At 45.2% G+C, this 21,488-nt stretch overlaps 2 protein-coding genes across 10 annotated transcripts in view; one reads left to right on the top strand and one right to left on the bottom strand.

Annotated features, from left to right (window-relative positions):
* PHTF1 (putative homeodomain transcription factor 1) overlaps positions 1-11,104 on the top strand; it is a 46,563-nt gene extending 35,459 nt beyond the window's left edge. For 4 of the 5 annotated variants that reach the window (XM_054979853.1, XM_054979854.1, XM_054979855.1 and 1 more), the window contains 3 exons: positions 1-96; positions 235-360; positions 1,126-2,454. In XM_054979853.1, coding sequence (XP_054835828.1) covers positions 1-96; positions 235-360; positions 1,126-1,146 — 243 coding nt within the window. In that variant the 3' untranslated portion in view covers positions 1,147-2,454. Of the gene's footprint in view, positions 97-234; positions 361-1,125; positions 2,455-10,740 lie in introns of those variants that run through there. The other variant, XR_008597045.1, reaches the window with a different exon arrangement.
* Positions 3,750-21,488, bottom strand: part of MAGI3 (membrane associated guanylate kinase, WW and PDZ domain containing 3) — a 381,198-nt gene continuing 363,459 nt past the window's right edge. For 3 of the 5 annotated variants that reach the window (XM_054979846.1, XM_054979847.1, XM_054979848.1), the window contains one exon: positions 3,750-6,626. In XM_054979846.1, the coding sequence (XP_054835821.1) occupies positions 5,488-6,626 (1,139 nt within the window). In that variant the 3' untranslated portion in view covers positions 3,750-5,487. The remainder of the gene's footprint in view (positions 6,627-21,488) is intronic. The other 2 variants (XM_054979849.1, XM_054979850.1) reach the window with 1 other exon arrangement.

The following is a 21,488-nucleotide window of genomic DNA, read 5'->3' as shown; positions in this document are numbered from 1 at the left end:
GTAAATTTATATTTAAAGATGGAGAAGAAGCCAAACAAGAAAGAGCAGCTCATTCTTGTGAATAATGTCTTAAAACTCTCTACCAAGCTCCTGAAGGTGAGTGGTTAAGAAGAATGCAACTTTTTGCAGCAGTTTGTCAATTAGTACTCCACAAACAGATTTGCTCCACATAATCCCTTACCATATGGATGTGGCAGCAGAACTGCCATATTAATTTGTCTTCTTTTACTGCAGGAGTTAGATACGCCATTTAGACTGTATGGGTTGACAATGAATCCCTTAATCTACAACATTACACGTGTGGTGATCTTGTCTGCAGTCTCTGGTGTTATAAGTGATCTGCTAGGATTCAATATCAGAGTAAGTGCTAAGACAGGCAGAGTAATTGAAGTAAATGAATGATTATTTTTGAATGTGTTTTCTTACCACTCTGTTAAGACTGAAGGGAACAGAATTACAGAGATGTACACATTTTTGTCTCAGGCACAACCTCTGTCAATATTTAGAAAATACTTAGAATTTTCTCTTTCATATTCCCTCTCCTTTGATACTGAAATCTTACTTCTTATAACAGCCCTAAGACAACTAGAAACTCTGTGCTTGTGATTTCTGCCCCAACCATGACTTACTAGCTGGAGAATTTACAAGTTGTTCTTTTCTGCTGTTTTTGTAGACTGCAAGTATGTAGAAAACAGCATCAGACCTATTGGGCAAAAAAATGGGGACTGGTTTGGACAATGGCTAGATCTGGTACTCAGCTTTTCTGCTCTGGGGATGGGGAAAGGTCTTAAGTTTTGATCTTAAGGAACATGAGTGGAGACATGCTAAACGACACACTAAAGGAAGGCAACTACCTTACCTCCCTGCTTCTTTGGTTCCCAAAGTCATGGTGTTGGGGAACAAATTGTGAAACTGCAGCAGGAAAGGGGAATTGGCAAAAATCTACCTCCTCCACAAACAGAAAAGCTGTTTTGCTAGAAGATGCTGCTGCACCAACAGGCTGGTGCCATCTGATCCAAACGGTTGTCTAAACTATGAAACCACTTTTGCTGGGGAGGGGTTTTTAATCAGACTCAAAGCCTACTTTCTCAGTTTGATTTTAATGATATCCAATTACTTTTTTAGTTATGGAAAATCAAACCATGACTTGAAGAACAGAGGCTAAGTCCTCCCCTGTGCATGGCACAAGAAGGATAAATGGAGGAAAGACAGAAGTGCAACATGGGCTTGGTATGGAAGCTGGTGCTTTACAAAAACATGCATGCCTCCTTATTCTTCTAAGTGATGACACAGCTTGAAAATATGATACAATAAACTTGGTAAATTATTTTAATAAGCAAAAGTTATCTTAATCAGACAAACCTGCAACTCCCACGGAGCACAGCAGAAATCATTCATTGCCTCTTACCGGAGAAATGTGAAATTAAGAACATGTTGCAACAATTGAGTTTTGTTGCCGCAAGAAATAGTTCCAACTAGTCCGGTTTTGGTGGGCTAGAATATGAACAAGTGGGGCAGGCATCTATAAGGATTTGTGGGGGGGAGCAGGGGGAGGGGGTCATTTCATTTCCCCTCTATCCCCTTCACTACATTATTTCCTGTTTCTTTTCTCCTAGTAACCCCATTCTTTCCCATTTCCCTGCTTCATTCTCTCCTTTCCACCAATCAACCTTCCCTGCCCCCTAGTCTTCAGCTTTTCTCCCCAGGCTTGAAATATTGGTGTGGTTGCCCAAAGGGCATGCATTTCCTAAAGTTTCCTCCCCCCTATTATTTCCCCCCCAGAATTTTCTATACGCCTGGTAATTTTCTCAGGTTTGTAGAAAAATCTAGCTTGTCTGTTCATGGTTCCAGTTTTTAGCTTTTAGTAGTCACATATGGGGCCATATGAAGCATTAGATACATTGACAAATAGAGACCTGCAAGTCTCAGGAGAGGAGGAGAATCCCATCCCACCCCCTTGCTCTCTAGGCTGCCTGCTTGCAGCATGCCTCCTTCTCCTTCCCAGCAAACTCTAGAGGGGGGGGGGTCTTGCTTGCCTCCTCTGCCTTCTCCCATCTTTACCTGTACTCCTCCCCACTACTCTGAGGGGAGTCTGCCCTCCCACCTCGCCTGCCTGCCTTGCTGCAGGCTCTGTGCCCAAGCAGCAGTGGCTCCCCTTCCGCTTCCCACATGCTGCTAGGCAGTTGGATGCCACTGAGCTAATAGAGGAGCGTTGTCTGCACAAGCATAGGCAAAGTTCGTCTGTTTTAGGGAGGCTTTAACGTCCTCCCCATTTTAAACTTCCTATGTTTTTTGTAAACCCGAGGCTGTTCCTCTTTATTTTTTAAAAAGTCTTTCTCTCTACATGGCCCTGATCTGCGAATTTAAGTATCTGTAGATTGGACCATGTTGAGAATTAGACATAGGTAGGTTATGTGGTGCTTAGATCAGGTGCTTGTTTCTAGCAGAAACACATTCTTTCTGCAGGTTACTGATCTACCTACACTTTGAAAAGTCTAATGGACCTCTATTACAAACCCTAGTAAAATTCAAGAAAAGCTTTTTATCAAAGTGTGGGCCTCGCCTATTTTGGGTGACTTACAAGAGAAAAAGAATGACGTTGTATTCCTGTGAGTATAGTCTTTCCTGGCATTTGAAAGTTCAGGCTGCAGTTGCTTAGTAACATATGAGCAGCAGCACCAGAAGGTGGCTTACAGTAGGTCTGCCACACATACCAGGAGAGATGATAGTTTTTATATAATTAGCATTCTCCAAGTAACTCATTATGCAAGCTCAGATTAATCAGAATAAGGAATGCAGACTCTCCAAGAGAGAATACAGCAATGTTTATATGCTGCCACAGAATGAAAACAGATGTTTTACACTGCTTAAGAGGCAATTAACAAGCCAAATTTCTGGTGGGATAGATTACACCACTCATTGGTAGCATTTACCCCATGTAAAGTGCATTGGCCCTGAACATTTTCTCATTCTGGGAGGCTGACAATAAAGCACTTTACATGCATTTGTTGCAAAGTAGGGTTAAGAAGCATGTGGACTGCTTCACATCTGCATTTTTCCTATTGTATTCATTTTGTCACATGTACATAGTTAAAACTCTTAACATCTCTCAAATGCATGCACATATATAAGAATATATTTGTATGGTTTTTTCACACAATAGGAAAAAACTGTGAAGTAGCTTAATGTCATTGCATGGCAACCATTTTTAATAAAGGTAACTTGCTGAAGGGGAAGAAACTGCCATCTTTCAAGAAAGACACTGGCCCTAAAACTTCCTATAGAAAATATAGTGTACTTCATGTGAGCGAGCTGCAAACTGTTGAAAGAACTCATGACAATTAACATCCAACTAAGCCAGACAGAAAGACAAAGAAAGAAAAGCCAAGGAAGAAAGGACAGTTTGGGTGTGTTCTTTGTGAATGACAAATGCATATTTACAATTGCTGAAGCCAAAAACATCTTTCCCATCACAGAAGCATCTTGTAAACTATTACACAAAGAAGATGACTCTAACTCCAGCAATGATAGTGTGCTTGTGTAAAAGGTCTCACAAGCAGAAGCGTGAGAACTTCTGCCCAATGTATCTGTTACAACATCATATGCACTTCTGCCCATCTGTTTTTTTGAACAGCGCTGTTATTGTCCTTCTGTTCATGACTGGCATGACACCAACTTTCTCATGAGCTGTAGACCAAATGAGTAAATTCATGAAGTTAGTTACAGTGTACAGTAAGCCAGAGGCCATGAACTAGAGTCTCTCTTTAATGTATCTATATAAAAAATAATGAGCAATTTACAGGTCTTCCTAGTCAGAACCTCAGAAGTATATATAAAGATGCTGTACAATATATAAACATTTACATCCAGTACAACCATAGGTTTCTCAGCATTCCAAGGCCACATCGCTAAGTCATTTTATGCAGATACGTACAGATATAGAGTGTCTGGATAAGAGGGTTCACATTAAACAGAGGACAACAAATTAGGTCACACCATTAGATGGCAGAGTAGTGTTGGGATGATGGTTACTTGCTGAGTAGAGGGGAAAGGAACCACTTCAGTTTCACTAGGTCATCCTGATAATTCTGCAGTTTTCATTCAGTGCTATATTCTGTGATTGAGTGGAGATAGTCTTACTTAAAGGGTTCACCTTACTTAAAGGTTCATGATATTTATCAAGATATTAATCTACATAGCCTAACTCAAATATTAAGTATTTTCACAGTAATATTCTACAATATTTGCACATACTTCCTACAGCAACTTGAGTTCCTAAACAAGATCAAATGACACATTTTAAAAATATATATATTTTCAGAATAGATTAACCAGAATTTTTTTCTTAAACAGCTGGTAATTCCTGTTCAGAACCAGTTTCTGTTGCTTCAGTGACAACGGACTCTGTTTAAAAGTTGAAAATAATATACATACAAATGGGGAAAGTAATAGAGGATAGGCTTCTATTAATAGGCACAAGCAAGGACAATTCTTAAGATGATGATGTTGCTGGATTGATTCTGGTTTGCTTGCTATGATTTAAAATCTTCAATTTTTAGGCCAGGCAGGAAGTTTTCAAGTGTTTAGTCAGCATTAAGAAAAACAACCAAACAACAGATGGGAGATTCTGACACACAGCATCATAGTAAGCCTGGAAGCATATGCACACTATGAATATTTCATTTCTAATGTTATGTTTGTTTAAAAAAACACATAATTTGATGGCAACCATAAACCACTTACACTTCTCAGTGAAATTAATGGAATTCTATTGTGATTTTAAAATTGCTACTTAATTTTCAGATTGAAGTTTGTATATTGTGTTGAAGGTTGGTATCAACAATTGAATCAAAATTATTATACCGTAAAATAAAAATATCAAATATGCAGAATGGGTCACTTGTTGCCCAAACTTATTTTGCTGGTACAGAATGGTTTTGAGGGCAAATATTTGTAGAAAAGGCTATTGGGGTGCATTTGCTCCCTGATTCCAAATAGCCAAGAGAACCAGCCCACCTAGCTTTAAGCAGTGAGAACTCAGAAATATCCCTTATGTAAACATGCAGCATGCCTGAGTAAATACTCATCTTTAAACAAAATCTTCCTTTTCTGTGGCAGTGGAAAACGCAGTAGAAGATTCAACAGGATACAGTAGATAACTTGGCACAAGAACAAGTAGCGAATCATGATTACACTGATAATAGGCATTAAATAATTTTGTTCATTAACTCACAATACTACCAGAAAGCCTTAGCAGTGCAACATCAGGAGCAGCAGGACACCACCTTTAAAAGGGACAAAAGGACAGCAGCTTTTGAAGAGAGCTTCTTATATGCAATCCAAAAGGTCCTTCATGCAGCCTAATTGACTTATGATCAAATGTACTTTTCATTCGGTCAATCACAGTGTCTGAAAAATGATATTTTTGTGAAAACAAACTGACCACATTAGAAACCTAATTAAAATATGCTATAAAAAGTTTATCAGTCAAACCCGTTTGTCAGTCACACTTGCTGCTTTTGTGACTGTATTTGCACTTGGTACTTTCCAAGGTCCAGGAGTTATTGTTTTCTTCACCGGAGATCTAATCTCAGATTTAGAAATTCCATCCTCTTTGGTTTTGTCAGCTGGCTCTAAGTCATTGTCTCTGAATTTATTCAGGAGAACAGGATTTTCTGCTTCAAGGCTACTGTTTTTATCCCCAGAAATTGTTAACTTGTCAGGAAGACCTGCCGTTTGAAACTGGTTAGAGCTGGACTCTTCAAAGCTTGACTTCGTTTTTTCATCTTCCAGCTTTTTCTTCCTAAACTGATTAGCTTTAGAAAATGGGAGAGACTGCTTTACTGACTTGGTACATGCAGTGTCTGAAGGATGATTCTCATCCTTCCCAGATCTATTTATGTTCTTGTTTTCCTTCATGGCTCCCAAGTCTCCCAGTATAACTTTTTCATCTTTTGATGGTACAGTTGAGCTTTTATCACTAGCAGGTGTTTTGCTTTGAAGTTCTGGTGATCTTTGTTCCATATTTAGTTTGTCTCTGCTTCTCTCACTCTTTGGATATTTCTGGGGACTGGCAGATCTGCCTCTCTTTTCCCGGCCAGGGCCTCTTCCAATAATTGCATTATCAGTTGATGTTCTTGGGTGCTTGGTTCTGTGTCTTCTGGGACTCTCTGGTTGGTCTAAGCACCCCTTGTGGTGTTTCTTAGGTTCACCTTTCCTAGGGCTGATGCTTTGTACTTGATGTTGATCTCTGGAAGTAGTATTGCTTAATTTCTTTGGACTGGCTGATCTGCCTCTGCTGGTTGCCTTGCCCTGTGCTAACTGTGCATTATTATGTGCCACTTCATCACCTAGGCTGGAAGGGTGGTCCCACTTGTTCACATTCCTTTCTGTAGAGGTTGTATTCTCTATCTCCAAATGGTTTTCCATTAAAGTGCTTTTCTTTTCAGGCATAGTGTTCTTCAGTTCTTCCAGTTTCTCAGATGTCTGAACTTTCATTAACGCTTCTTCTAATCCTGGCAAATGAGATGCTTCAGATGTGGAAGCAGAATGTGAAGATGAGGGAAGTGGTGTCTGATCACCATGTGTTACACTTGAGGATGTTGGATTAAAACTATCCAGATCACCTGTGTCAGAACAAAAAATGATTAAACAATATACAAATATTCATTATTAATATTAAAAGCCCTTTTAGATTTAATGATAAACTAGGTAGAATAACAACAACAGTTTCTACTGTAAGAAACCAAAAGGACTCTAAAGTGGCATGAGGAAAACAGATTTATAGACTTTAAGGCATGTATTCATTTGCTAATATATGTATTGAACAAATACTGCTTAATCTTGATATCTGTATACCTTCTCTCCTATTTTGCTAACCTAGTTTCTGGGTGTCCCATACTTTCCCCCACATATAATGAAATCCTTAAATCTAGCTCATCTGCCAGCAAAATCCACACTCAACTAAAAGTACAGGAGTTTTTCTCCTCTGCTTTGTTGTATGTGCACCACACTGTTGGGCTTTTCACTTCAGCAGAGCCTCAATCTGGAAGCTTCTGGAATTAATGTTTAGGTGTAAAAATCTTCTCCCTTCAGAGACTTAGTTTGGTCTGTGCATGCCTTAGAGGGGAGGAGTTCTCTTTTTGCTGCCAGTAGTAGAATCTATGATATTCTTTATGATATTTTTCTCTCAATGCTATAGATAACATAAAACATTTTTCAGTTTGTAGTGTATGTAGGTATTACAGAAGTTAGTTTCCTTATATAGGGTATATATAAATAAACTCAGAAATTCCAGTTGGTGTAGAATGGTGCATCAGGAGTAGGGGTGTGCGATTTGGGGTTCTGATTCGGGTAAAATACCTGAATCAGACCTGATTTGCAATGATTCGGGATTTCTGAATCGGGCCCAGCATGCCCAAAATCCCAAATCAAAGCTTCCTGAACCAATTCATATCAATTTGGGTCAAGGGGTTTAAATGCCCCTTTCTGCGCCACTTTGCAGCGGCATGGAAAGGGGCATTTAAACTCCAGGATCAGCTGCTTGGCTGGGGAGATCTCCGTCCAGCAGCTGATCCAGCCGGTGGAGGTTTAAATGCCCCTTTCTGTGCCACTGTGAAGCAGCATGGAAAAGGGTATTTAAAGCCACGGATCAGCTGTTTAGCAGGGAGATCCCCACCAAGCAGCTGATCCAGGCCTTCCCTGCTGCCCATTGTGGTGGTGGAGGAGGCGGCGTGGGCAGAGGAGGAGCTGGCTCTGGCTTTCCCCATCGCCCAGCTGGTCTTCTTTCTGGCTTCATGGCCAGGTAAGTGGGGTGGGGCAGCTTGCCACTTTGGCTTTTGGGGTATTACAGATCATTTTCCCGCTTCGGGTAAACCCAATTCTGTACTCACTCCACCGGCTACTCATCAGTTACCATGCTCAACTCAAGGTGTTGGCTATCACATACAAAGTCCTTCATAGCCTTAGCACCTCATATCTACAGGACCAGCTGCCTCCCTATCGTCCACCACAGCAGCTTTGCTCATCTGAACAGGGCATTCTGCAGGCACTATTCTGCAAATGATGAAAATCAGCAACTTCCTGTACATGCACATTCTCTGTTATGGCCCTCACCTTATGGAATGGCCTGCCTGATGAGGTGAGGAGGGCTCCCATGCTCCTGGCTTTCTGCTAACTATGCAAAACTGAATTATTAAGGAAGGCTTTTTTTTACACAGGTAGGATGGCTATCCTGTAAGAAAATGGTTCATAAAGCTGCTTGATAAAGGTACAGGGACTGTAGACTATATTTACTGGATACTGTATATTGCTGCTGCTATTACTATTTTCATTGTTATTTGAATTATCCAAAATACAATCAACAATAAGCAGAGGCACATGCTATTATTGATTGGCCTTATTAAGCTGATACAAGTTTCCACCAGAGACCTAAGTATCAACCAAATATCGGCGTAATATGTACGCTGTTCCACGTAGTGCCGTCTTTTGCAGTTCTGTAGGTATTATGTCAGAAAGCTGCAGGTTTTCCATATGAATTGCAAAGTTTTTCGAGATGGTTCCAAGTGCTCTGATGCAGCTAGTTGGTCATCAACAAGTGCCTTCATTGGGGATTATGCCTTAGACATAAATTTCACACAGTATGTGGCAGTATTGCACTCCTTTTTTAAAAAAAACATATGCAAGATAGCTATCTGGTCATAATCTGACGTCTGTCTGACATTATACTTTAGATGTCACCCCACATATGACATAGTGATAGTGGGAGCAGTATTATGGTATCTGTTTTTTAAAAAAAAAAAGAAGAGAGAGAGTCAGCATTACGCAATTTTAAGTTGTTGCAGGTACTTGTTTGTTGGTATATCTCCCATTAGCCTATACATTTGCAAACTTTTTAAATACTAAGTTTATTACGTATTATGATTAAGATTAATAAATTATGACTGGGAGAGATTCACTCCACCTCGTGTGTAGCTTGGTAATTTCCCAATGTGGAACTGCACAGAAGAATGAAGGTAAAAACAGGGCTGCACTTACTGTGACCACTGTTCATCGAGTTCTTCTGTGCAGGCATACATCCTTCCCTCCTGCCCCAATGTGAACTCTCTGGCGTCCAGTATGAGATCACAGCAACTCAAGAGAACTGAGGGGAAGGGATCACACCTTCCAGATAGTCACATGACCATTTAGGTGGGAAAATGGGCTGAGACAAGACTAGGAGAAGTGTCTCCCTAGTGGAGATTTATAGAAGTGATAGAAACTTCTCCGGTCAACAGGCCTGCATGTGCATAGCCCCAATGTGTGCCTGCATAGAAAGACTCAATGAACAATGGTTACAGGTAAGTAGGTGCAACCTATATTACAGATGGCATCCAGATCAGAGCATATTTGAGCTACTTCATGAGCAAAAAAATCTGCAAAGTTGTTGCAGCTAATTGTCTTGTTCTTGAACCAGCAAAAGGTCTGATTTAGGAGTCAAAAGATGTTGAGATATCTTAAACAACTGTGATGGATATGAATTAGTCCATGCAGCAGTTGCAGAAAAATAACATTTCTCTGCTGCTGTAACTGCTGCTTCATAGTCTTCCAGTGAGCTCTATCAGATTCAGCGCAAGTTTTCTGCCAGTATTTTTCAAGATGTCTTCCAGTCTTTAGCTCTGTGGTGAACTATGGGGCTGGTTTCTGCTGCAAGGGAGAGAGGTGTTGGTGAGAAGCAATCTTTTCAATAGCTTCAAGAAGCTTCAGATTCCATGCTTCCACCACAACCTCAATAGAGCCTGAGTTTGGAATTCTAAAATCTAGTGCGTTTTGGAATCCAGAAGAATCCATGAGCCTTTGTGGGTGGACCATTTTAGCTAGGGCCCCCCTTTTTGGGTATGAGGGCCATATTCATTCTTGACTTCACATGGAAATGGTCAGTCCATGGTTCAGGCCAAATCTCCAATTCTGAAAGAAGATCCTCCCTCAAGGGCTCAAATCAAAAGATTAAGTCCAAGGTGTGGCCATTTTCAGGCATGGGGCCCATTGCTGGAATATATGTTGCAAGGTCTGACATTTAGTCATTTTGGGGTTTATATGTTTACCTAGTGTTTCTATTGTTTGTGTTGACCTGGAGGAAAACCTGGCACAGAGTTAATAGCCTTATCTGATTCAAAGCCCGGGAAACAGATGTGTTTGTAAACTGTTATTGGTCAATACGTCAGGTGATTTTCTCTGAGGGTCAAGAAGGAGGAAGAATTTCCATTGTTCTCGTAGTCTAAGTTTGTAGCATGTAGCAGCAAGATGTAGCTTATAGAGTTTCTTATTCTGTAGGAACCCCGTGTACCTTTTTCCTTTAGAAGAAAACTGTTTTTAAGGTAAACAGGCATCTGACTCTATTGATTCAAGATCCATTGCAATGCTGATTTTAAACTATTTTAACCCATTATCCCCAACAAAATTGGTAGCAGAGGATGGTTGCAACAAAATTGGTTGTAGAGGGTTGGCTGCAACTAAGGTAGCAGAGCAGCTTGGGATGTCTGCAATGCTAATGATTTTTTGAATGACTCAATGGATCTTTAGAGAGACGCTAATTAGGCAGAGGCTTGGATTTTTTTCTAAATGGCAACTTTTTGCTCACTGTTAATTGTTTTCAGGACAGCAAACATCTCAAATCAAGCATTTGAGAGTTATTGTTTGAACTGATTTGCATCAGCAGCAGTAGCAGAAACCTTTAAAGCTATTTTTTTCTCTTGTTTGAAGCTCCTGCAAGCCAGGGAAAGAAGCTTGCAGCAGACTGATCTCTTTCACCTGAAGCCTAAAAAGAAGCCTTTTAACCCGGTGCGTGCCTGTTTCAACGTCCCCAAGGAACTAAACACCAAGATGACCTGAAGCCTAAAAAGAAGCCTTTTAACCTGGTGCGTGCCTGTTTCAACCTTCCCAAGGAACTAAACACCAAGATGACCACTCCAAGTTCTTCAAATCAAAGGAACATGAGTAGATGCAAGCCCAATGAACCTAGCCCAGGGGGGTTTAAAACAGTTTAAACCAGAACAATTATAGCTGGTGGTATACTGCACTGAGAAATCAGCTGCAAATGTATGGTGCCTCTGATGCCTTAACTAAAGATATCCCAGCAGATGAAGAGGAAAAACAGGGTTAACATACCTGTAACTTATGTTCATCGAGTTCTTCTGTGCTGACACACATGGGGACTGCGCAGGCGCAGGCCAGCCGCCGGAGAATTTTCTAGAGCTTCCATGGCTCCGAAGGGGCCGTTTGTCGCGCGCCTCAGCGACCGTTTTCCCGCCCAAACGGTCACGTGATCCTCCAGCGACCAACGGCCCCTTCCCTCAGTTCTCCCTTGCCGCCGCTTGACCAACACACTTCAGCCGTAACACCTTAAAAACACCAATATCCGTTACAGCCATCACAGTATTGTGCATTGGAGTTCACAGCGGGGTAGGAGGGAGGGTTGTGTGTCAGCACAGAAGAACTCGATGAACATAAGTTACAGGTATGTTAACCCTGTTTTCATCTTCGTTCTTCTGTGCCTCCACACATGGGAGTGTACCAAGCTTCACACAATAAGGAAGGCGGGGGTGAAGTCCAACACAATTTTATTAAGCAAACAAGATCAACAATAAATAGATATGCATATATACATCTATGTAAAAATACTGTGTAAGGACACATAAATACTCAATATTTACATATATACACACCCCCAGGTACATATATACACACTTTCACTCAAGGGTACCCAACAGGTACGCCAAGAAAGTCATTCCAAAACTCCCTCAGGAAAAAAGGGAGTGTAAGACAGCCTTGGCCACAGATACATCCTGCTCCGCATTGACATCAACGGCGTAATGCCTGACAAAGGTGTCTGCAGAGGACCATGTGGCTGCTTTACAAATGTTAACCAGGGGCACCCCCCTGAGGAGTGCCGAAGAGGATGCTTGGGACCGCGTGGAGTGGGCTCTGACATGAAGCGGGCAAGCCACCCCTGCTAGGGAATAGGCCTTGCTAATGGCCGTCACAATCCACCTAGACAGGGTCTGTGAGGAAGCCCTGTTACCCTTGTCCTTGGCCCCAAAACATACAAACAGGTGAGGACTGGAGCGGAATCCCTTCGTCCTATCCAGGTAATAGGCTAGGGCCCTCTTCAAGTCTAGGGTATGGAGGGCCTTTTCCCCCTTAGAGGAGGGTTGAGGAAAGAATGCAGGCAGTGAGATATCCTGCGAGAGGTGGAAGGCGGACACCACCTTAGGCAGGAACCCAAGGCAGGGACGCAGGACCACCTTGTTGGGGTGAAACACAAGAAAGGGAGGGTCAGACCTCAGTGCAGACAGCTCACTGACAAGAATGCTACCTTATAGGATAGCATATCCAAGGGGCATGTAGCCATCGGTTCAAATGGAGGCAACATGAGACGTGAGAGCACCAAGGACAGCGACCACTGAGGCACTGGCGCTGACACAGGTGGGTAAAGATTGTACATGCCCTTAAGGAACTGGCGGGATTGTGGGTGAGAAAACACCGTAGCACCCTCAACTCGGGTGTGAGCAGCTGATATCGCTGCCAGGTGGACCTTGAGGGAGGAAGCCTTCAAGCCCAGGCCACGCAAGTGGCACAAATACTCGAACACCACCCCCAAGGGACTGATGTCAGGCACCACTCCTCTGGCAAGTGCCCAGAGCTCAAACCTGCGCCACTTGGCCGCATAAGCGCGCCTAGTGGATGGCCGACGAGCATTCAGGAGGACCCTCTGTACCTCGTCAGTAAAGCCTATCGGGGAGGAACGATCCGCCAAGCCGTTAGATGCAGCTTCCTGGGATCGTGGTGGACTAGGCTCCCGTTCAGGAGAAGGTCTTGCCGAGGGGGCAGACTCACATACGTCCGTTGGGACATCCGCAGGAGCTTCGGGAACCAAACCTGCCGTGGCCAGAAGGGGGCCACTAGGATGCAGTCCGTCCCGTCCTCCTCTATCTTGCACAGGACCCTGGGAATCAAGGGGAACGGAGGAAACATGTAGTGCAAGCCCTGCGTCCACGTAAACTGGAAGGCATCCCCAATAGAGAGGGGGTCGCTCCCTGCCCTGGAACAGAACGTGTGGGCCTTGGTGGTCGCCGCAGTGGCGAACACATCTATCACTGGATGACCCCACATCTGGAAGATCGGCCCAACGCACTCAACGTTCAGTTCCCACTCGTGTTCCAGTAAAGGGACCCTGCTGAGGGCATCTGCCCGGGCATTGTCCGACCCAGCCACGTGTATAGCACGGAGCGACACGCCGTTCTTGATAGCCCACTGCCAAGTGAGTGTGGCTTCCCGGCACAGGGCCATGGACACTGTGCCCCCCTGCTGATTCACGTAGTACATGGCAGTCGTGTTGTCCGTCTGCACCAAGACATGACGATTTCTCAGCAGTGCTGTAAGAGACACAAGTGCGAAACGAATGGCCCTTAGTTCAAGCACATTGATATGGAGGGTCTTTTCCCTGTCAGACCAGACATCTTGCACCGACACATCACCACAGTAAGCCCCCCATCCCAACAGAGAGGCATCAGTGGTAACCGTGATGTCATGGTGTTGATACCCGAAAGGGGTCCCTCTAAACAAGTTGTCGTCAGACAGCCACCAGTCCAAGGAGGAGAGGATGACCCTCGGGATAGAGAATTTGAGGGACGGAGGGTGCAGTAGAGCATCATACCTCCGCACAAACCAGTTCTGTAGAGGGCGCATACGCAGCCTAGCGAAAGGCACCACAGAGGTGGCCGCTGCCATATGCCCTAGTAAGCACTGGATAGTGCGCACAGACTGGAACCGGTTCCTTTTAAACACGGCCACTAGACCCCTTAGGGACCGAGCCCTCTCCAAGGGGAGCAGGGCCTTACCCTCCACAGAGTCTAACAGTGCACCAATGTAGGACACCTTGCAGTTGGGCACCAGTTTGGATTTCTCCAAGTTCACCAGGAGCCCCAGGCGTTGGCAAGTGCTAAGTACCAAGCCAATGTCCTGCACCAGCCTAGACTCTGATTCAGCCACGATGAGCCAGTCATCGAGGTACGGAAAGATGGTACAGCCTTCTTCCCGTAGGAAGGAAACCACAGGGGCCACACATTTAGTGAACACTCGTGGGGCAGTGGACAGGCCAAAGGGGAGCACCTTATACCGGAAAACCCGTTGCCGGTAAACAAAGCTCAGGTACTTCCTGTGCTCCTTCCGTATGCCCACGTGAAAGTATGCGTCTTTTAAGTCAAGAACCGCAAACCAATCCCCCTGTTTCAGCAAGGCGATCACAGCCGCCAACGTTACCATTTTGAATTTGGTCACCTTGAGGAAGGCATTAAGGCCCCTCAGATCCAAGATGGGACGTAAGCCCCCATCCTTCTTAGGGACCAGGAAGAACCTAGAGAAGAATCCCTTTACAGAGTCCTCATAGGGCAATTCTTCCACAGCACCTTTGGCCAAGAGCGACACGATCTCCGCATCCAGCTCGGCCATAGTGTTATTGACAGCTGTCAGGGGTGAACTGCATCTAGGCAGCTCAACGAACTCCAGCCCGTATCCCAGTTCAACAATAGTTAAGACCCATGAGTCAGATGTTATTGACTCCCACTCAGAGAGGAGTGGACTAAGTCTGTCCGAAAAGTTCGGGGATACGGCTGGCGTGACCCGTCAGTACTGCCTCCCGGTGCCCTGCTGATCCTTCTGCTGGGCCGGTTGTTGTGCCGGACGAGGCTTGAAGGGCCGACGCCTCCTCTGCTGTTGTGCGGGAGGGTAAGGCCGCTGTTGGTAAGCAGGATACTGCTGGTAGCCTGGCCGCTGTTGATGGTATCTGCCCTGGTAATGGTAAGGACCAGATCGGGGAGCGTACCGTGACCTGGAGGAGGGCTTGTCCGCTGGAGCCAGGCCCAAAGACCGCGCCGTCTGCCGGTCCTCTTTCTTTTTCTTCAGGGTCTCGTCGGTCGCTTTGGAAAAGAGCGAGTCCCCCTCAAATGGCATGCTCTCCACTCTGGAACGCACCTCTTGGGACAGGGCCGTAGACCGCAACCAGGAGTGGCGCCTGAGGACCACCGCCGAAGCCATTCCTCTAGCAGCAGTGTCAGCAGCGTGGCTTCCAGCGTTCATCTGCTGCTTAGACAGCCTCACAGCCTCTGTCTGCAGCAGGGACACCACAGCCTTCTGCTCAGGAGGGAGGTCTCGTGTATAGGATGCCAACTTCTCCCAGAGGTACAGCTGGTACCCTGCCATGATGGTCTGATAGTTGGCAATCCTCAGACCTAGGGAAGAAACAATGTATTGGCGCCTGCCCATGGCATCCAGTTTCTTGCCCTCCTTATCGGCAGGTACCGAGGAGTGACCCGATCGCCTGGGGTTGAACTCCTCTGTGACCAAGGAGGAAGGTGGAGGGTGTTTCACCAGCGCCGGCCAGGTACCCTGCTTGATCTTGTAGAGCTGCTCAATCCTCTTAGATGTTGGAGGTTGATCGCAGGGCACCTGCCACACCTTCTCCACGATTTCCTCAAGACCCTCGAGCATGGGGAAGCCAACATATGCCGGGTTGTCTCCATAAATGCGCTTGAGGAGCTTGTCCTTGGTCTGGGGAACCGCCGAGGAGATGTCCATCTCGAGAGCCTTGGCCATCCTCGCCATCTGGTCGGCGTAGATGCGGAGGTCCTCGAATGGCGAGTCCGCAGATGGTACAAGCTCTTCAGCTGGCGATGGTTCGGACCAGGACTCCGACTGGTAGCCGCCAAAGCTCTCCACATCCTCCTCATCGGAACCGAGCTGGGATTCCGGAACCTGGTGCGGAGGGGGAGCCCACGTCGACCTCGATGTCGAAGGCCTCGGTTCCGACACGGAGAAACCTGCAGGTGCCCCTTCCCACTGGCAATGGTATGGCGAGGGGAGGTAGGAGGCCTGTCGATGTCGGGACGCAGTGGACCGGACCGATCGGACACTGTCCCCAGACCGACGTCGCTCACGACCGGCAGCTGGTGGAGACGGACGGGCAGGCGACGGACGGCTCCGACGAGGAGACGGGCTCGGTTCCAGCCTCGGCGACCGAAGAGCAGGCGATGTTCGGATCCGACGGCGCGGGCTCGGCTCCGGTCCCGAAGAGAATTCTGCGGGCACCGTCTCGAAGGCCATCGGATCCGGCACCGGCACGGAGATGTCCTCTGGCTCCGGGGAATCCAGATGAGGGGAAGGCGTGTGAGGAAGCACGATGACCTCTTCCTGGGGAGCGGGATGCGACGACCGGTGATGTTTGGTCTTCTTCTTCTTCTTCGCCGGTTCCGAAGAAGACCTCGGAACCGACGCGCTCCTCGCCTTCGAAGGGGACCTCGGCCTCGATCTCTTAGGTTTTACCGGAATCGACCCGGTCGTCGGTTCCGATCGGGGACTCGGTAGACGGATCCTCGGTTCCGATGTCGGTCTCGGATCCGACCTGGTGGAAGATGCGCTACGGGGCGGCCGCACCGGTCCCTGCGCTGGAGAGGCCGCTCTCGACGCCGAGGCACTCGGGGGACGCGGTTTCGACCCCGACCTCGCGGAGGCCACTGAGCCAGCTCCGGAATGCCGTTCGGCAGAGGGGCTAGGGCCGGCCTTGGAGGAGGGCAACGGGGCGCCTCCGGACATGACCTTCTGCCACAGGGAGGAGTTAAGACGGGCCTTGCGCTCCTGTCGGGCCTTGCTGGTGAAGCCCTGGCAAATCTTACAGGCCGTTACATTATGGGTCTCCCCCAAACAGAACAGGCACAGTTCATGGCCATCGGTCTTGGCCATTTTAGTGTGGCATTGGAGGCAATGCTTGAAGAGAGCCTTTGAGGCCATCTTCAGGGGCACGCAAAAGGAAGGTCAACAAACAGTCCGAGTCAAATTACCGAGTCCACAACAAAGTCCAAACGAGATCCGAAGAATAGTCGAGGTCACGAAGTCCGAAGTCAAAAGCCAAGCAATCAGTCAGAATAAAGCACGAAGCACAAAAGCACAGAGCAACGAAGCTCACGTTCTCTCCAAGCGGCGGCAAGAAGAGAACTGAGGGAAGGGGCCGTTGGTCGCTGGAGGATCACGTGACCGTTTGGGCGGGAAAACGGTCGCTGAGGCGCGCGACAAACGGCCCCTTCGGAGCCATGGAAGCTCTAGAAAATTCTCCGGCGGCTGGCCTGCGCCTGCGCAGTCCCCATGTGTGGAGGCACAGAAGAACGAAGATGAAGGGATTGTTCCCAAGGAACTAAACACCAAGATGACCACTCCAAGTTCTTCAAATCAAAGGAACATGAGTAGATGCAAGCCCAATGAACCTAGCCCAGGGGGGTTTAAAACAGTTTAAACCAGAACAATTATAGCTGGTGGTATACTGCACTGAGAAATCAGCTGCAAATGTATGGTGCCTCTGATGCCTTAACTAAAGATATCCCAGCAGATGAAGAGGAAAGGGATTGTTTTTCTTAAGCAAGATGGCTTGGCAAAAACTTTAATTGTGAGCTCAGTAACTCGCCATAAAGTGCCTAGCTTGCATACCCTGGAAACTGCAAAGGCTATTGAACTTTTAAAGAAAAAGTATGAAGGGCAGACATCAAGTAAAATTCTGTACTTAAAGAGCCAACTGTATGATTTTAAAATAAGAGAAAGTGATTGATTGCCTGCTCAATTGAAAAGGCTCATGGGAGTCTATAATCAATTGAAAGACTGTGATAAAGTGCCAGAAGATGAAGACGTTATTGCAGCAATTCTAAACGGCCTCCCTCCCAGTTACAAGGGGCCTGTGCTTTATCTGAGACACCAAAAGAATGTATCACTAGAGGATTTGTTGTCAGTTTTGAGAGAGGAGACTGATTTGAGAGAAGCTGATGATTCAGAGACTATGTCTGACAGAATGTCTGTTTGAAACATGGACGTAAAGGCAGAAAGATTAATTGCTTCTTATGTGGGGGAAATCATTTCTCCAGAGACTGTGAATCAAAAGAGGTGCATAGTCAAAAGCCTACTGGCTCTGGTTCACATGCTCACAATGAAAGAACACCACCTGTTGGCAGAGGAAATTACAACAGCAGAGGAAATGTTAATAGAAGGAATTTCAGATCTCAAACCAGAGGCAACTCTAGTGGAATAAGAAGCAATGGTAGATATGCTCAGATAAATGTTGAAAATGATTATGTGCTAAGAATTTGTGATAATGAGGATGTTGAAAGTAAAAAAAAACTGTTCCTCCTTGACAGTGGATCCATGCATGCATATTTGCAAGTATCGTGAATCCTTTTGTGACCTTGAATACTGAGAATAGGCCCAGACTTTTACAAGCAAATAAAGAAAGACTTCATGTGGAAAGGATTGGAACAGTGCCAATTAAAATGCTTACTACTACTGGAGATGTGGTGGCTGTTAAATTACAGAATGTAGCACTGATTCCTGAAGCAACAGAGAATTTGATTTCAGCTAAGAAGCTTGTAGAAAATAATCATATGGTGATTCTCAAGAACAAACTGGCTGGAAGTATGATTGTTGTTAAAGTATCTGGTTTTGAATTTGTGGCGGAAGAAAGAAATGGATTTCATTATTTTTTGGATGTTAGAGAGGACTCAGAAGTTACTGACAATGGTGAAGGACAAATTTGTCAAACTAGCCAAGGTGTTTGTGATTATTGCAGATGTTTGTATTCATGGCATGTTAAATTAGGACACCGTGGTGTGAAAAGTGTTGAGAAATTGTTAAAAGACTGGAATTCCTGTTCCTAGTTGTGACAAGGCAAGAGAAAGATGTGACACGTCTTAAAGCAAAGCCCAAGCTACACAGGGAAGTCCACTACTCATGATGAGGAGTTTTTAGAGACTGTATACTCTGATCTTGTCAGCCCACTAGTGCCATCTTTTAGCAGGAACAAGTATTTTGCAACATTTAGTGAAAGCAAAACAAAATACAGTTTTGTATATCTGATGAAGAGCAAAGATGAAACACTTGAGAAATTCAAATGCCTTGTTGCCACAGTTAAGAATAAGTGTGGCAAAGCACCCCAGAGTCTATGTACTGATGGCAGTGGAGAATATTGCAATGCAGAATTCAAAAGATTTTTGGAACTTGAAGGCATTGAGCATAAAGTAACTATACCTCAATCTCCACAACAAAATTGATGCTCTGAGAAATTGAACAGGACTATACAGGTTAATGTGTAGGTCTATGCTTATACATTCTGGACTACCTAAAGGATTATGGGCTGAAGCTGTGAACACAGCTGTTTACCTACACGACAGAGTACCTTCAAAGGTGACAGGCATCACTCCATTTGAAGCCTGGTTTGGTAAGAAGCCAGCTCTGAAGCACATTAAAGCTTTTGGTTCCAAAGCCTACGCCCGCATACCAAAGGAGAAAAGAGGAAACCTTGATCTTCGAGCTGAAGTTGGACTAATTGTGGGATATCCTACTGGTGGAAAAGGATACAGAATTTTCAACCCTCAAGAACACAAAGTGAAGGAACACGATGTGATATATGTGGATGAGAACCATTTGCCACATGCTTCTAACGCAACTGAGTCCACAGTGGCAACTGATCCAAATGATGCAGAGACTGTTCCTGAAGCATTGGTTGATTGGTTACCTGAAGTCCTGGACCAGCAAAAGATGGAGAATTATACTAGAAAAACCATACTTGGAGACCAGGCGCAGCAGGCATACAGCAACCCATATTGGACAATACTAACTTCTGTACATCATCCCTGGACTGTTGCATGGTTATTTACAGACAGTAGCTTGTTAACTGTGAGGTACCTGAGGGTTCCTTTTTCTATTGTGGGGGCTATTTCTACCTGAAGTAGAATGTATGAGATATGCACTATACCAGCAGAGTCAGGAGCTGCTAGATATGGGGGTGGGTTTTTATCAAAGATGGCCATTATCAGGCAAGGTTGCTCACTGCCTGCCCAACCTCCATAGCATTCCTAGAGTTGATGCAAGGGATTCCTCTACCTTCTCTCTAATGCTATGCAATGTCAGACCAGTGAGACACAAATCTGCCCTCCTGACTGCATTGTCACAGGAGGAGAAAATTGACCTGGTTTGCATAAGCGAGGCATGGTTGGAAGAGAATGATGTGATATCCCTGTCTCAACTAACTCCATCTGATTATGCAGTCCTCCACCAACCCCGCACAACTGGCAGGGGAGGTGTTGTTGCTATTGCATTCCATGAGACTTTAATTTCCAGAGACTCCTGGTACAAATTATACCAGGCATTGAATGTATGCTCCTTACATTGGGGAGTAAGGATAGATTGGGCTTTCTATTAGTCTACCAGCCACCTAGTTCCACAGCAAGCACCCTTTCTGAGCTGGCTGAGGTGTTCTCAGACATGGTGCTGGAGACAACTAGACTGATAGTTCCGGGTGATGCATCGTTCTAATGTGTCACGTTAAATTGCTTGTTTTGTTTCAGCATTGTTTTAGCTCTGTATCAGTTTTTTTTGCTTGTTTTTCAATTTTTTCTGCAATTCCAAATGCTATCACACTGTTTACTGGATGTCCCAGCCATATGTAATCTGCTGTGAGTCTCGGCAAGAAAGGTGGATTATAAATAATGTAAGTAAATACATAAATAAATAAAAATACAGCTTTTCTTTGAGTACACCACTTAGGTGCCTGTGGTGCAGAAGACCATTTTTAAATACTGCTAACAGGCAGGGGAAAACTCCCTGATTGTGGATGGCCACAATCATTGCCTTCTATGACCAGGGGAGCAACACAAAGTGCCTGCACCCATTACCAAAAGTTCACTAAGAAGCCTCATTGAAATCAAGTCTCTTGTTTGCTAACTACTCTTTGGGAGAAGGCCCTGATTGTGTCAGAAAAATTTGTGGATCCCGCTAGCCCAATGCTCCAGTCTCTGCAGCTTCTCAGTGTCCTGGCAACAGAGACTTGGACTTGAACTTTCTTCTTAAGTATTGTAATCTGCATGTACCCATTAAGCTTCTAATAGGAATGTTCAGTCTTTTATCTCTGTTCCAAGGCCAAGATGCCAAATCTGCAGCAGCATTACAATTCCACTGGCCTCCTTTGCACCAGGCATGAAGCTGACCACTCTGGTTTTCCTTCACTGTTTTAACCAGTGCTGCCATCTGCTGCCCCATCAATACTATCAATGTTGGAGCCGATCATGGAGGTTATGTTGGTGAAGAACCCATTGTGCTTATTGTTCAAACTGGAAATGTGACATCTGTGATAACCAATACCTCTGTATCAGAAGGCCAACTTGAGCAGTTTGGCTATTAGCTCCAGTATCTTGCTTCCTTTGGGAACTATCACCTTTGGGAACTATCACCATCCTCACACTGTTACCAAAGATCTTCTAGCACCTCTTCCCTTAACTTATGATCACACTCCCACTCATCTCAGTAACAAGATGGAAAAGGGATTGTTACTGATTTTGACAAATTTCACCAGAGCATCCAAATAACTAGTAGTGTATTGATTGATCATACTGTTGCTCCTGGTATCCTCCATGATTTCTGGC

Source organism: Eublepharis macularius, chromosome 5 (genome assembly GCF_028583425.1).
Source record: "Eublepharis macularius isolate TG4126 chromosome 5, MPM_Emac_v1.0, whole genome shotgun sequence".
NCBI lineage: Eukaryota > Metazoa > Chordata > Lepidosauria > Squamata > Eublepharidae > Eublepharis > Eublepharis macularius.
This window is presented reverse-complemented; position numbering and strand designations above follow the sequence as displayed.